At 35.5% G+C, this 16324-nt stretch overlaps 1 protein-coding gene across 5 annotated transcripts in view; it reads left to right on the top strand.

Moving 5' to 3' along the window:
• Fbxo38 (F-box protein 38) overlaps positions 1 to 16324 on the top strand; it is a 57837-nt gene that overhangs the window by 10342 nt on the left and 31171 nt on the right. For all 5 annotated transcript variants that reach the window (XM_042691993.1, XM_042691996.1, XM_042691995.1 and 2 more), the window contains exons 4-11: positions 256 to 419; positions 618 to 783; positions 4146 to 4283; positions 5448 to 5585; positions 8278 to 8371; positions 10394 to 10524; positions 14197 to 14367; positions 15983 to 16125. In XM_042691993.1, the coding sequence (XP_042547927.1) occupies positions 256 to 419; positions 618 to 783; positions 4146 to 4283; positions 5448 to 5585; positions 8278 to 8371; positions 10394 to 10524; positions 14197 to 14367; positions 15983 to 16125 (1145 nt within the window). The remainder of the gene's footprint in view (positions 1 to 255; positions 420 to 617; positions 784 to 4145; positions 4284 to 5447; positions 5586 to 8277; positions 8372 to 10393; positions 10525 to 14196; positions 14368 to 15982; positions 16126 to 16324) is intronic.

Genomic DNA, 16324 nt, shown 5'->3' on the forward strand with positions numbered 1-16324 from the left:
AAAACATTTAGGGCATTGTAAAAGAGAGGTTCTCTTATATATGAGATTGGCTTTAGCAGAGGTTAGGCCAGCGAGAATTGTGGAGGTGGAATTAATGAGGCAGGATAGCTGAGTTCCTATGTCATACACTGATGCAAACCCAGGACCAGCACCAAACAAATAAATATGTAAATGCATAAATAATAGAAATAGGACTATAAGTTATAAGCAAATTAGAAAGATGACCCTGGCTCTAAATGCTTCTGAACGTCTCAGGCTTCACAGATTCCAGTTTTCTAACACTTTTGAAGAAGATGCCAGATGTTGAGCAGCTGTATGGCCTTCACCCTCGGTATCTTGAGAGACGAAGAGTAAGGGGCCATGAGGCTTTCAGCATTCCAGGAGTTCTAGAAGCTTTACAAGCATGCCCAAACTTGGTGGTGAGTACACCTGACTAGATATTTTGATACGATTGGTGAAATAATGGATTAGAAGAATGACATACTTGCTGGCTTACATGAAGATTTTTTATCTTCTGTTTCATTGCATACTTAGTATCTTATGATACAGAAAGAAGCATTAGAATCATTTGCTAAGTGAAAAACCTTTCTTTTGCTTGTTTTGATGCTATTTTCTAGGGTGTGGAAACATCGCATTTGGAGTTGGTAGAATCCATTTGGACATATATGCCACATGTCCATATTCTGGGGAAATTTCGTAATCGTAATGGAGCATTTCCAATTCCTCCCGAAAATAAACTGAAAATTCCTATAGGAGCAAAAATTCAAACATTACATTTAGTTGGTGAGTACTTATTTCCTAGGTTACTTGCATTGCTTCAAAATGCTATATAACTGAATATTCATTAAAGAAATCAATGAGAACATCAAATACAGTGAAAACAGGGGTTATACTGTGGGGGAAGGACATACAAAGCAAAAAAAAATATCTTATAAATATGTTAGAAACAATAGCCAGAAAGAAAAAACATTTGAATCCTTTTCTTAGGGTTCATTTCGCTTAACATCAACTTATCTGACCGTTTCTGCTTGTCTCAGACATATACTAGTTGCAAGTAAGGGAAACCATGGGACCTATGTCCCTCTCCCACAATATAACCCATTTTCACTGTATTTGATGTTGGTATAATTTGTGGAGGGGAAGGGAAAAAACAAATTGTTTAAATAGGGATACAGGTGGACCCATTGCAATAATGAGATGTACAAGATGTTATGTCAAAAATGAATTTTGAAACTTTGGCGCGGGGAAGGGGAGTGGGGGAGGAGGAGGGGAGAGATGGGAAGGAAGGAGGAGGCAACAATGCTTGACAAGAAATGCACTTATTACCTTGCCCATGTAAATGTAACCCCTCTCTACGGTATTTTCACAATAAAAAAAAAAAAATCAATGAGAATTTTAGAAATGGCTTTTTGGTTCAAGTGGTAGAGTGCTGCATTGATGTGGCTTAGGCGGTAGAGCATCAGCTGTGAGTAACAGCTACATGAGAGTACAGGGCACTGAGTTTAAGCCCCAGTACTAGCAATAACAACAACAATGAAAAAGAAACCTATATAAAAATTTCAATTTCCTATTAACTAGATGTGTCAGGGACAAATGCTGCTTTAAAGTAGTCTGTTCCCATTGTAGAGATAGTTTGAGTAGTTAAGAAAATTATGTGGGCTTTTTTTTTTCTATTTTTTTTTTCTCCACTGAGCTAGAATCTTGCCCTTCTGTGCTTTATTCTTCTCATATATACCTGTTTATTCCTAGTTCTGTCCTGTAGTGGAGGAGTCTATTTATATTAGTTTTTTTTTTTTTTTTAAGGATTTTATATAGGATTTCTTTTTCAGATTTCTTTTATTTTTATTTTTTTTAATTTTTTTTATTTATTTTTTATTGTGAACTTATATTAGTTTTGAAATGGGAAAATGTCCTACTTTTCCTTGTGGTACCTATTATGGCTAGTGAAAACAAAGGAACTGAATATTTTATGTAAGTATTTTCTTGTTTAGGCTGTTTTTGAGGCATTTTCTTGCTATGTCATTCAAGCTGGCCTGTAATTAGTGATCATCCTGCCTTTATTTCCCAAGTGTTGATATCACAGGCATATGCCGCCATGCTGAACCAATTTATTTAAATAGACACTTTATTACACAGCTTCATCTAAAGCATTTCAAACAAAAACTCCTAAGTTGCTTTAGTTTTCCTATATCTTCTCCAAGCATAAAATTTTCCTGGGCATAGAATGCTCCTAAAGTTAAAAACTTTTACACCTTTGTATTTTCTGTGTTAACAGTTAATTGCCAATATACCTGGTTTTATTGAGATTCATTAAGTGATTGATTCAACAGTTTAATTCTAACTGTATTGTAGTGATACAAAGATGTACAATAAATTAATGAAAATGAATGGTAGATGGGTAAGAGTGTCTTTTGTAGAATAAGTTAGAGGCAGACTATGGATTAAACATAAGAGAACTGTCTTTGAATCATTCTTATCCTTTCTCAATTGTGTCTTTTAATCAGTTTAATCCATACTAACACCTTCCTTGTTGATGCTAAACTTAATTTAGGAATACTACATCGTGCACCTCCATCTGCTTTCTGTTTGTTTCCTTTGGTCTTTAATTTTACTTTCCATCTGTTGCCATATGGTATGTTTGCATAGTTAAAACTAAAGTTCCCCATTTTGTTTTGAGAGGATGAGGGGTAAGGAGTTATTTTTGTAGCAGGGGAACATGCTATAAGGTTTGGCTTTTAAAGAATCAACCATTAAATACTCTGAATGAATACAACTTCTTTGTACAACCACTTAAAGATAATTAAAAAAGAATACTCTGATTTTGCTTTCCCTATTTGCTCTTGTTAGCAAACTGTTAATCTTTTTTTTTATTATTTTTTTGTTTTTTTTTATTGTGAAAATACTGTACAGAAGGGTTACAATTACATGGGCAAGATAGTGAGTACATTTCTTATCAAGCATTGTAGCCTCCTCCTTTGTTTACCCTTCCCAGCCTCCCCCCCCCCCTCCCCAAAGTTGTAAAGTTTGTTTTCGACATGACAACTTGTACTGAAATGATGAGCAGTTTTGTTTTTTATTTTGGGTCCGGTCGTGGGGCCTAAACTCTGGGCTTGGGCGCTGTCCCGCAGCTCTTCAGCTCAAGACTAGCGCCCTACCCCTTGAGCCACAGCGCCACTTCCGGCTTTTTCCTTTTTTCTTATGTGGTGCTGAGGAATCGAACCCAGGGCCTCTGGCATGCAAGGCAAGCACTCTACCACTGAGCCACCTTCCCAGCCCCCAAACTGTTAATCTTAACAGTTTCATTAAACTAGTTTTTCCAGCTACTGATTCTTAAGTAGTATTACTCTGGATTCTTGAGTTCCCTTAGCTTTCTGTTGTTTACAGTGTTCGGTCTGTTGGAGTAAGTTTCTTACAAGTTATCAGTCTTTTTGTTTCTTCCATATTTCCTGAATTCCCGGCACTCCATTCTAGAATACCTTCCTCCTTTTTCCAACTATGATCATCTCTTAGTATGAGTCTATTGTTAAGCCCCTCATTGATCTAAACAAAAGTTATCATCAGTTTGAGCTTTTAAAATTAATGCCTGTCTGATTGTCTTTCAGAGCTAAGCTAGAAAGATTTTCCTACTTATAATTGTAGAAATGACTTTTCAAGCTTTGTCTTAGTTATCCTCTACAAACTACTATATTGAAATCTAGCTAGCTAGCTTACTTTGTGGTTGACAAATTTAGTTTTCCTACTGGAGGGACAACAGTCATGATAATCATAAATTTGTATACTTTGTCTCCATTTTCAAAATGCTTCTTTCAGAAATCTGTTGTCATTTTTCATCTTTTGGGCAAATATATTCTGGAAGAGTTGTAGTGTTTTGAAAGGGACTTATATATATAAGTGTAGAAGTATGATTTAAATCACATTTGCCATATTCCTTTTCTAAAAAGATAATGTAACCTTATTTTAATTCACATAAGTTATTTTTACCAACATTTTTTAAGTACACCATACTTGATGAATTTCATACAACTTATTCTGACAAAAATCTCCTTGAAGTATACAAATATTGAACACTAGATTCTTGAACTTACCAAGTACAGAGTATTTTTGTGATCTTCTTGTTTACTCTCTTTTGTACATATGTACTTTAGGTGTGAATGTTCCTGAAATCCCTTGCATCCCAATGCTAAGGCACCTTTATATGAAGTGGGTAAGACTCACTAAACCACAGCCATTTAAAGACTTCCTTTGCATCAGCTTAAGAACTTTTGTCATGAGGAATTGTGCAGGTAATGATACATAGCTATGGCAGAATTAAACACATAGTAGTCTGAAACATTCCAAAGCTACATTTGTAATTCAAGTTATATGATTACTATTTATGTTTTATAATTTATCTTTTGAGTGTGTTTTGTAAATAGTAGAAAATATTTGTATTTAACCTGATCAAAAAAATGAAACAACAAAAAAGAAACAAAGTCAGATTTTACAAATATGTAGATCTTATAAGTACTTTTTATATTCTATAGGATTGTTTTAATAGATTTCAGTCTGCTTTTTTTTGTCTCTAGTCTCTTAATTGTTTACATATAGTTGTCTGACATAATCTCTCGTAAACCTTGTTTTTATGGTATTATTTTCCTGAACAAGCCTTTATTGTTGCTACTTCCCTAGAGTATTAGGTGGTAACTGCTATGCTTCAAAGTTCATAATCAGGGTCCCTATTGATGGCCTTATTTTATTGATTCCTTTCTAAGATCTACCATCTTTTTGGGTAACATCTTGTTCATTTTTACCTATATAACTATACAGCTTTTACTTTTGTGTCCTCTGTATTATTATTTTCTTACCATAAGGTATGTACTACTTCCCCTACACATACTGACATAAATACATCCAGATATACACATTTTCAGAAAGCCAGTTTTTCCAGCTTATTTTGGGTTTTTTGGTTTTTTTCTTAGTAATATATTTTGAAACTGGATTGATTCTGGTTTTTTATCCTTTTGCAGTGATCATGTTGTATCTTCATGTTAATTTTGGGCCTTTTAATGACAGAACCATATGTTTTATGAACTTCCGTAGTATCTAATAACAAACATCTCACAAACAGATGTTATGATTGATCTGTTTACTTGAGTAAAGGATCAAATTTCATCTTCAGTTTTCCCATAAGGTACTTTTAGTTCAAAGCTATTGAGACTTCAGCAGTGTGTTTGTAAGAAATAATCCATAAGTTGTCAGTGTTACTGAAAAATTTATTATGATAATTAAGTCTATGATTAATAGCTAACTAAACCTTTCCTTTGTAAGAATTACAGACCATGGAAAGCCAACAGTTCCCTTATCCTCTTAAGACAGTTTATAATGTATTCATTTCAGTTGCTGATTTGAAAATTTGTCTTTAGGAGTTTGCATTGTTCTATTAAAGCTTTTTTGTTGTTGTTTTCTAGGACCTACTAATTCCTTGAAATACGTCCCGCTAGTAACAGGCTTAGCCTCTGCCCGAAACTTGGAACATTTAGAAATGGTTAGAGTTCCTTTCCTTGGAGGTCTTATCCAACATGTAGTTGAAGACAGTTGGAGATCAGGTATCATTTTCTTCACTTACTAAGCATTTTAAAAATAACCTTTATGGCTGAAGGCTAGCTCAAATTGTTGCATACCTGACTAGTGAATGTGAAGCCCTGAGTTCTAAAAATTCATTAAGCTTTTTTGTTTGACTTCAGTTACAAGTCTTTTAGGAAAATGCTTGTCAATAATTACACTTTGTCCTGACTGTATTTATTTGATGGATAGGTGTCCATGAGCATATGGGCTAGTAGCTACTTCTTTAATGAATGTTTAATTTTCTCAAAAAAAAAAAAAACAGTCAAGTTATACTTTTTTTCCCCTGGATTCTTATTATCACTAGGTTGATGAATAATATCTCTTATTTTATTCAAAATCTTTCATAGACATGTTATCAGCGATTTCTACTCCCTATGGTGATGAGATATTTTAGGCTTGGATAGCCTAGGCCTTCAAAAGAACTCATGCATTATTAATGTTGCTGCCTGTATTTATTGTATAGTATATAAAACATACAGGCCTATGTCTTGATATTATGTTCATCCATCATATAATGGCTTTTAAAAGAAAAAAATTGAAACTGGGTGCTGGTGTCTCATGCCTATAATCCAGCTGAGATCTGAGGGTTGCCTTTTAAAGCCAGACTTGCAGGAAGGTCTGTATGAGATACTTATTTCCAGTTAATCCCTGAAAGCAGGGAGTGTAGCTATGGTTTAAGTGGTAGAGTACTAGCCCTGAGCAAAAGGTTCGAGGATGGTGCCCAGGCCTTGGATTCAAATCTCAGTACTGGCACAAAGAAAAAAAAAAGGGAAAAAAGTTTCTCTCTCAATCTCTTACTTAGAGTTAAGAAATGATGTACAGTAGAATGTACTTCATGGTAGTCACCTCATTGCAATGAAAAAAGAGTCACCTAGATAATTGATAGTTGAAAAATTGAAGGTCTAATTCAGCATTCCTGATATAATAATTAATTCCAAATGGATCATATGTCTGAATGTGAAAATAAAAACTTCTAAAAAATATTTTACTTGTGGAAGTAATGATTTGTTAAAGAAGACAGTGTAAGGCACACAGCATAAAAACCTAATACCATTTAAATATGTATATATATAAATACATTTATACATATATATATATATATCAAAAGGCATAATAAAAAGAGTGAAAATCCAATCTACAGAGTAAGAAGAACTCTTCTCAATACAAATCTTTTAGCAGACTTGTATTGATAATATGTAAGGAGTTCTTGAAATTAATAACAAAAAAGCAGACAGCTCATTAGGAAAGTCCTGAAAAGCCTTCACATAAGAGACTATCCATATGGCTATTAAACATTAAAAAATGATAAATTTTACTGAATGTTAGAGATGAAAATTAAATCACAATGCTGTTCACAGCTCTAAAGTAACTATAATATACATGAAATTAGTGTTTGTTAGAATGTGAAACAGCCAGGCCTTTCTTACATTGCTGGTGAGAGTACCTACTAACATTGACCACACACATAACAATGACATTTTTGGCTTTAAACACAATAGAAATGCATATGTATTTTCTTCAGAAGACATAATCAAGATTTTTTTTCTAGAATTACTGTTTCTAATAGACATAAAATGGGAATAAGCAAATGCCAATCAGCAATAGAGAATGGGCAGTTAAAATGTGGCATGTTCACACAATAAAAAACTATAAAAGGCTGGGCGCTGGTGGCTCATGCCTGTAATTCTAGCTACTCAGGAGGCTGAGATCTGAGGATCGTGGTTCAAAGCCAGCCTGGGTCAGGAAAGTCTGCGAAACTCTTATCTCCAATAAACTACCAGAAAACCGGAAGTGGTGCTGTAGCTCAAGTGGTAGAGGGCTAGCCTTGAGCTGAAGAGCTAAGGGACAGCGCTCAGGCCCAGTTCAAGCCCCACGACCAACAACAACAACAAAAAAAGAAAACTGAAGCAATACAAATAAATAAACTTAGAAACACCTTCAACCAGGGTGGATGAACCTCATAATGAGATGTTTGGTAAGAAAGCAGACATAAAGTCCATGTATTTTACCTTTTATTGATAAAATTCAGGATGGACAAATCAATCCTTTGTGAAATTTCTTTGTCTTAAAAACAATTTTAATATGTAGATACAAGTTTCAAGAACAAAAGAAAAGTTGAAGGTAAGATAGTGTTTATCTTGTTCCATGGTATATTGGAGGCTCAATTTGTCTGTGTCAGTGTGTAAGTCATGGGTCTTACATTCAAGGCCTAGGCACTGGCCCTGATCTTTCTTGGTTAAGGCTGGTGCTCTACCACTTGAACTACAGCCCCACTTTCAGCTTTTGTTGGTTAATTAGAGAAAAGAATCTCATAGACTTTTCTGCCCTGACTGACTTCAAACAGAAATCCTTAGATCTCAGCTTCCTGAGTAGCTAGGATTACAGGTGGCTGATGGCTCAAATTTTAATTGGGTGCTCTAGATTCTTTGTTTACAGTTTCTTCATGAATTTCTAGCTTTCTGAAAATCCTTGCTTAGTCTAATGCTTTTGGAATTTCCAGTTGCCATTAAAATATATTTGCAGAATGATTATCATCCTTTGTTTTATGTATTAATTTGAATGCAGAAGTAAAACACATTTACTTTTAAATGATAATTCTAAGGTCTATGTAAATGACTTTACCATAATGTATTATGATAAAAGAAATGCTTGTTTTCTTTTGCTTTCCTTTAGGAGGTTTTAGAAATTTGCACACCATTGTTTTAGGAGCTTGCAAAAATGCTCTGGAAGTAGATCTTGGTTACCTCATTATCACTGCTGCTCGTAGGTATGTTTCCTCTTTACTCTGTGCCTTTTGTCTTAGAAATTTTTTTTTCTTGTGTTAACAAAAAATTGGAATATCTGTGTATTTCTACGTGAGGTTTTACAGTACTTAATTTAAAATACAAAGGAGCTATTTAAATGGCATGTGGTGTTATTTAGTGGTCATCTTAATTTTAGAACTGGGTTTATTCCAGACCTAAGATAGCCCTCTAAGGGTGTGGTCTCATATCAGAGAAAGCACTTGACTCTTGAAATAGCTGAGTCCCCGAGAAGTTGGAGTTGAAACTCTAATGTTGGAACCACTCTCATCTCTGATGGTTTTCTGAATTAATTGCTGATGGAATTTGCTGTTCAGAAATCAGCATTTCATATTTGCCACATTTGCTCTTCTACCATCTTAATATTTTTAACCATGTCTTATTTTGTTGCACATTTTTAATATTTATACTTTCATTTTTAAAGTAAAATACTTTCAAAAATTAGCAATACCTATATTATTACCTGCTATAGAAGAATATTCTTTATTGAAGTGAAACATTGAGAAACATGTTAACGACATACCAATATAAAAGGTAAACTCTCACCTTGACTATCAGGCTGAAGAAAGCACTTACAAAGTGAGATACGATGGCCCATACCTGTAGCCTTAGCTACTCAGCAATCAAAGATCAGGAAGGTAGAAGATGGAGGCCAAACCTGGGCAATAAGTTAATGTTGTAATACATAATTACCACATAAACCCAGCTATACAGGTAGTGTAAGTAGGAGGATTGGCTCATGGGTCTGATACCAGCCCTAGATAAAAAGTGTGAAACTCTTAACTGACAGATGACTAAAGCAAAGAAGGGTTGTAGCATGGCTCAAGTGGTAGAGATCCTGCTTATTGGTAAGCTCAGGGCCCTGAGTTTAAACCCCAGCACTGCCAGAAAAAGAGGAAAGCACTTAGAAAAGATATAGAATTCTTACTGTATAATTCATTGTTTTGGGTGGTTTTTTTTTTTTTTTTTTTTTTTGGTTAGTTGTGGGGCTTGAATTCTGGGCCTGGGCACTGTCCCTCAGCTTTTCATCTCAAGGCTGGTACTCTGCTACTTGAGCCACAGTGTCACTTCTGGATTTCTGGTTGCTTATTGGAGATAAAAGTGTCACGGACTTTCCTAACCGGGCTGGCTTTGAACTGTGATCCTCAGATCTCAGCCTCTTTAGTAGCTAGGATTACAGGTATGAGCTATTGCCACCCTGCAATTCATTATTTTATATATACAGTGATTCCCTCACTTATTTTTTGTTTTTTATTGTAAAAATACTGTACAGAGGGGTTACAGTTACGTGAGTAAGGTAGTGAGTACATTTTCTATTGAGCATTGTTACCTCTTCCTTTGTTTTTACCCAACCATTCCTTTCCTCCTACCTCCCCCAACTCCTCCACCGGGTCCCACCAGCCCCGAAGTTGTAAATTTTGTTTTCAACATAGTGTCTTGTATATCTCATTGTTACAATGGGTCATCCTGTATCCTTTATTTCAGCATTTTGTTATTTCTCTTCCCCTCCCCAAATTATAAAAATGTACATGCAAGATGCAGGGTACCGGATCAAATACAGTGACAACAGGGGTTATTGCAGGAGCTATGTCCAGAAATTCTGGGATAGGTGAAAATCTGAAATAGCAGCATTAGACAGTCATCCCTCACTATGTCATGGTTCACTTACTGCTACTTCGCAAATTTTCACCTATTGTAGATACTGAGATAGATGAGGGATCACTATTTAAACATTTAAAAAAAAAAAGATACAGTGAAGCCACCACATAGCTGGGATGACTGTAGCTTCAGTATACTGTCAAAGATGATCCTACACTCAAACTGCTCCTTTAAAGGAAATACCTCTTTTTTTTAATGATAGGAGATAAAAGCTGTTCACATATTAATATGTAATACTTAATGAAAATTAAATTTTAAACCTTCCAAACCTAACAGGAAGAATCTGATACTGATGGCTTTCTTTTCATTCTGCTATGTTTCTTTCCTAGGTTACATGAAGTTCGGATCCAGCCTTCACTAACCAAAGATGGTGTTTTTTCTGCCCTAAAGATGGCAGAATTAGAGTTTCCTCAGTTTGAAACTCTTCATCTGGGTTATGTAGATGAATTTTTACTGCAGAGTAAGACTTCCTCTTTTATTGCCTACAACTACTGTAGAAAAGTAACTTCACAGTAATGTGCTGTGTTTTCTCAAATATAAGATAAGTTGAAATCAGGTGCTCTTACTTCTTGGAAAGAAACTTTCAAAAATATATGATTTTTTTCCCCCCATAATACCTCTGATGTTGGCATATGATTAGAAATGTAGTGACTGTCAGTATACTAATAAGATCTTCCTCCACTCCACTGCTCAGGTTTCTTTCCCATTCTGCTTCTTTTTTTTTTCCCCCACAGAATTTTATCCTTGGTTTCTGAGGCTTATGTGTTCCCATTTTCTGCCTATACTCTTCACTTCCATAATAAGCTTGCTGGGGTTCTGGCTTTTCCAGATAGTGGGAGCACATAATAACATTTCTTTAATGGTAACTTCTGTGGCTTGTTCACAGCACTTTCTGATAAGGATTTACAATTGGGAACACATTCCTGTAGGCTTAAATGTATGTCATTTTTCAGACCATTTTCCACATCACAGTAGTAAGACATACAAAAACGTTTTCTACCACCAACATGTTTTTATTTGTGTAAGAATTAGTTTCTTGCTCCTGTAATTTGCAGTGGTCCTTGAGCTACACTTTCACACTAATTGGTATTTTTTCTTTGGCTCAGATTTGCATTTTAGAAAAACAAGGCTTAATTTATCAGTACAGTCAAGTAAAACAATACAACTTTTTTTTTTTTTTTGTCAGTTATGGGGCTTGAACTCTGGGCCTACGTGCTGTCCCTTAGCTACTTGAGCCTACAGCGCCACTTCTGGTTTTCTGGTGGTTTATTGGAGATAAAAGTTCACGGACTTTCTGCCTGGGCTGGCTTTGAACCGCGATCCTCAGATCTCAGCCTCCTGAGTAGCTAGGATTACAGGTGTGAGCCACCGGCACCAGGCAAAAATACAACTTTCTTTGCTTTCATCTTATGTCTAATCTCTCTATATGATAGATGTGGTTTTTTTTTTTCTTATTTTATCTTTAGCAGTCACTTAGTCCTTTTATATACCATTCTGTTTTGGTTCACTCCTCCTCTCCATTATATGAGCTCTCCTCTGTTTCTCCAAAGACCACCTAGGATTCTCTGTTTTAGGATGGGTGCCAGGTACATCTGACAGCACCTCAAAGGGACGAGTGATCACTGCTCACTTGTACTCTTTGACTTTACTTATCCGATCTCACTGAGCCTTTGAAGTACCCCTCCAAGAGGTGAGGAGTGGCCTCTACTGAAACCATTTTTATTAGAAAGGGGCTGTCAAGATAGATCAATAGAAACAGTATCTTTTTTCCTAACATTAAAATTTTAAGTACAAGATTAGGAAAATGAGCTGGGCAATGGTGACTTAAGCTTGTATTCTTAGCTACTTGGGAGACAGATCAAGGTATTGTGATTTGATGTCAGCTTAGGCAAACATGTTTAACAGGCTATTTCAAACATTGGCTTGTCAATTACTTACATGGGGATGTACAAATAGAAAGATCACAATCCAGATCAACGTAGTCATAAAATAAGACCTTATCTCAAAAAGTAACCATTATGGCTAGCACCAGTGATTTATAATTGTAGCTGCTCAGAAGGACGAGATTTGTGAATGGAGGTTCAAAGGCAGTCCTGGAGACAAGAACCAGGCAAAAAGCTAGAAGTGGGAGGTGTTGATCAAGTGATAGAGCACCATCTGTGAGCTACAAAGCAAAATGGGAAATACAGATCCTGAGTTCAAGCTCCAGTTCCCACCTAAAAGAAAAAAAAAAAGTTAGACTCCATACAAAGGGCTAGGGAATCAGAGTAGGTCAAGTGGTAGAATGCCTACCTAGTAAGTGGTAGTCCCTGAGTTCAAACTCCAGTAGTGCATGCACATATACACAACATACCTACAAACACAAAAAGGTTGGAAATGTTAATGATAAATGGTTTGAGAAAGTAAATGCTATATGTTAGGAATAGGGCCAGGGTAGATTAGTTATGGACCTAGGCTAAGGCACTGATGATGTTTCTAAAAAACAAATCAGTGACCCAAAGTTAACATGGATTTATTATTTCATTGCTTCATATTGAAGGTATAAGGATATAAAACAGTATAATACCTTAGAAGAAGTGTGAAGTACTGTTTAGATCCAGAGCATTGGAGAGGTGGAATTGAAGCCTGCCTAACGTTATTCATGAGTCTGCAGCAAATTAAGTCAGTATTTAAACATGTAAGATACTTTCCTACTTTTGAGTAGCTCAGAGGAAATAATTAAAACAACAGAATATGTATCACAATCTGATACTTGGGCTATTTAGTAAGTTGTAACTTTTACCTTCAGCTGTTCTGTGAGATGAAGAGAGAAAACAAAAATGAATCTAAGGTTTTACCACAGCATTTTGAAGAGTTGTGTTAAGTAGGAAACCTAAGAGCAGGGACAGGACAGTAATCTCAAAGAACTGAGGATAAAGCTTGCATTTGCCATGTTAGGCCACATTGTTTACACAGACAGTCCAGAAAACTGGTTCAATTAATAATTTAAAAAAAGAAAAGGCATGTTTCACATCAGTTCAGGAAGGCAGGTTCTTTCCAGGAGCACTGATAAGCTAATTAATAAAGGATTAACGTTAGGAGATCTCTGAGAAGTACCAGCAAATACCAAAATTGAACACTAATAAGAGTGTGTGAGAACTATATGGAAAATTAAATTTGAAGAGTTTGGAGTAGATTGGTTTCAGCATGTTCCAAGCTGAAAGTATAAAGGGCTATAATGTTCATTCAGGTCACCTTCACCTAGAGCTGTAGCATTTTCTTTGCACTGTCAGGTAATTGTGTAAGAACTGAACACCATTAATTAAGGAACTCTCACAGTCTGACAGACTGTCTTAGAGTGAGGGGCACAGATGGGAGAAGGAATAATGGGAATCAGTGGAGGAGTATGGCTCTCAGTGGTATGGTTTGGATGGAAGATCTTTCACTAGTCTCTTTTATACCAGTCTATATAGTAGGTACTAGAGTTAGAAGTACTCTTTAGGGGCTAGGTAGATGTTTACTGTGAGGTTCAAAACTGAATCTGTATTCCCACAGTTTTTGCCAGTCTCCATATCGCCACATTAGACTTCAGAAAAGATCCTTATACAATGGGGGAGTTGCATTTTTAAGCTTCTATTTTTCAATGCCTGAACCAATAGAGTATACTTTTTCATTATACTTTTAAGACTTTTTTGTTCTTTCATTTCCTATTCTGAATAGTTTTAAGAAATTTTCCTACTACCTATCCCTTGGATTTTTTTGTTGTTGTTTATTTGTTTGTTTTTTCTGCCAGTACCAGGGCTTGAACTCAGCTTCTTGTGCTCTTGCTCAGAATTCTTGCTCACAGCTGGCATTCTACCACTTGAGCCATGACTCTAGTCTAGGATTTTGCTGATTAATTGAAGGTGGAGTCTTAAGGCCTAGCCTTTGATTCTGATAGCAGACTCCTGTGTAGTTAAAGCCACTGGCACTCAGCTTTTCCCCATATTTTACAATGTTATTTCTTTGTTTTGTACAAGTGCTACCATATATGAAACTGAACTTGATGATGAGCATGTGAAACAATGATCCTGTCATACTAGGTGCTGAGTTCAAAATGAGTGATGCTTCAAGATGCTTAAGAAGTTGACTTTCTTTGAAATTTTGTTTCTAGGCAGAATGGCTAATGCAGATTTGGTGAAGTATGGTTTGGCTGATGTGGTAGAAAATCCTGGTATCATCACTGATATAGGGATGAAAGCAGTAAATGAAGTCTTCTCCTGTATCAAGTATCTTGCAATTTATAATTGCCCCCATCTACATAACCCATACAATTGGATCTCAGGTACTATAGGCTTAGAAATACTACTGCATTTTATTGATAATGAAATAAAATGTGTCTTTGTTTTCTATGTATGATTTGATTTCATCACTAATGTAAAATATAGATATTTTATATGGATTGTTTGTACAAGTACTGAGAACCATTGATAACCAGGCTGGAAGTATACCTAATGTTTCTTAGAACTCCTGAAGTTCTCTGCCTGGAAATTTGTACAGTCCAGGTTATAGACTCCAGTGTGTTGATCTTATTTGGACTTGTTTGGGTGAAGCACATAAGATTATGGTTAGGAATTATTAGCAGGGCCTCAGGTATTATAGTTGTTTTCTTGGAGTTACTTTCAAAATGGCACATCCACTGAAAGGACTGAAAACTTCAGTTAGGTGACACATTAAATATTAACCTGATATGACTTTTCTGTAGACTGGAAATTCTACACTATTTCTGACCTCCTCTTCCCAACTGATAATCTATTTGCAGAAGTGTGACTTTTTGGCTTGTTTTTTCTTATGATTGCAGTTCATTTTTCTTTTGAAAGGAGTAATATGATTTTTTTTTTGTTTTAAAGGTCCTTAAGTATCTCAAATCACAGACCCTTAAATATATCTAGAGCTAGAAGTTCTTGTGTGACATCTATCTTAACCAAGCAAAGCCCCTCACTGACAGCTGCAGAACAACCCCCTTTTGCTGTCAGATCACTTCACAATTACATATGTGTTTTCAAAAGGCCACCTGCAGAATTATTTTAGAAACATGGGGCCTCTGTTGATATCATTCCTTAGAACCACTGTATCTCATTTACCAGAAGCTAAATTCTGTCAGTGGCCCAGCTAAACCAAGAAATTATTGGAAAATATAAACTTTTGGATGTAAGAGGTGTAGATCACTTTAAAAAATAACATTTATTGGGTTTTTGGTTTGTTTTTCTTAAATACAGAAGAGTATAAAGAAGAAAACAAAAGTGGCCTATAATCCCATCACTCAGACTCCTGTTAACACTTAAAAATAAAAGTAATACATGCTCTTGATAAATTTCAAACAATACAGAAAGGTCCAAAATGAAAAGTCTCCTCTTCTCAAGGTAACCAACATTGACAGTTTCTTGTATATTCTTCTGGACAAATTATTTTGTGAATAGTACATCCTATACATATTTGGCTTTTAAAATTATATATGCAAAAGGATCTTCCTATGTGTCCACTGCCCTATCTTTGCCTTTTTTTTTTTTTTTTTGTGCTGAGCACATTTTGGAGAGGGCTCTCCCTATCAGGAAGCATGCTCAGCTCTTTGTTGTTGTAGCTGCATACTGTTCTATTAAATGAGTGTGCCATAATTTCTTTACCTAGGGTCCACTTGTCAAAAGACATATAAGTTACTAAGTAGATTAAATTTAAAAGAGCTGACTTGGTTTCAAGCTCCTGTTTCCCAGGCTTTCTAATCTTCCAGTGGAATAAGGTACAGAAACATAATATGGAGTCAGCAAGTCTTAGAGATCAGGAAATCAGAGAAAACTTACTTTAAAAGAATATGAAAATCACTTGTGACCTATAATAAAACTCATCAGTAATGGCAAAAGTTTTACGGTAGTTTCTGTTTTCGTCATATTGTTTCTCAACAGACCATTCAAGATGGACTCGTTTGGTTGATATCAACCTTGTGCGGTGCCATGCTTTGAAACTGGACTCCTTTGGCCAGTTTATTGAACTGTTACCCAGCCTAGAGTTTATTTCACTGGACCAGATGTTTCGTGAACCACCCAAGGTAATATATAAAAGAGGGCTTTTATATATTATATGCTTTTAATATTCAAGGAAGAAAACCAAACAACATCTGTGTGTATTTTTTTTCTTTTAATGTTATGCCCTTATTGTGTTGTAGTTAGATTTTTCTACTCTGCCTCAGTAAAAGCAAAAAGTTATTTTTAGTGTTTTGTTTTTCTTTTTTTGTTTTTTACAATTTG

Source organism: Dipodomys spectabilis, unplaced genomic scaffold (assembly GCF_019054845.1).
Source record: "Dipodomys spectabilis isolate Male_0828 unplaced genomic scaffold, ASM1905484v1 ptg000147l, whole genome shotgun sequence".
Lineage (NCBI taxonomy): Eukaryota > Metazoa > Chordata > Mammalia > Rodentia > Heteromyidae > Dipodomys > Dipodomys spectabilis.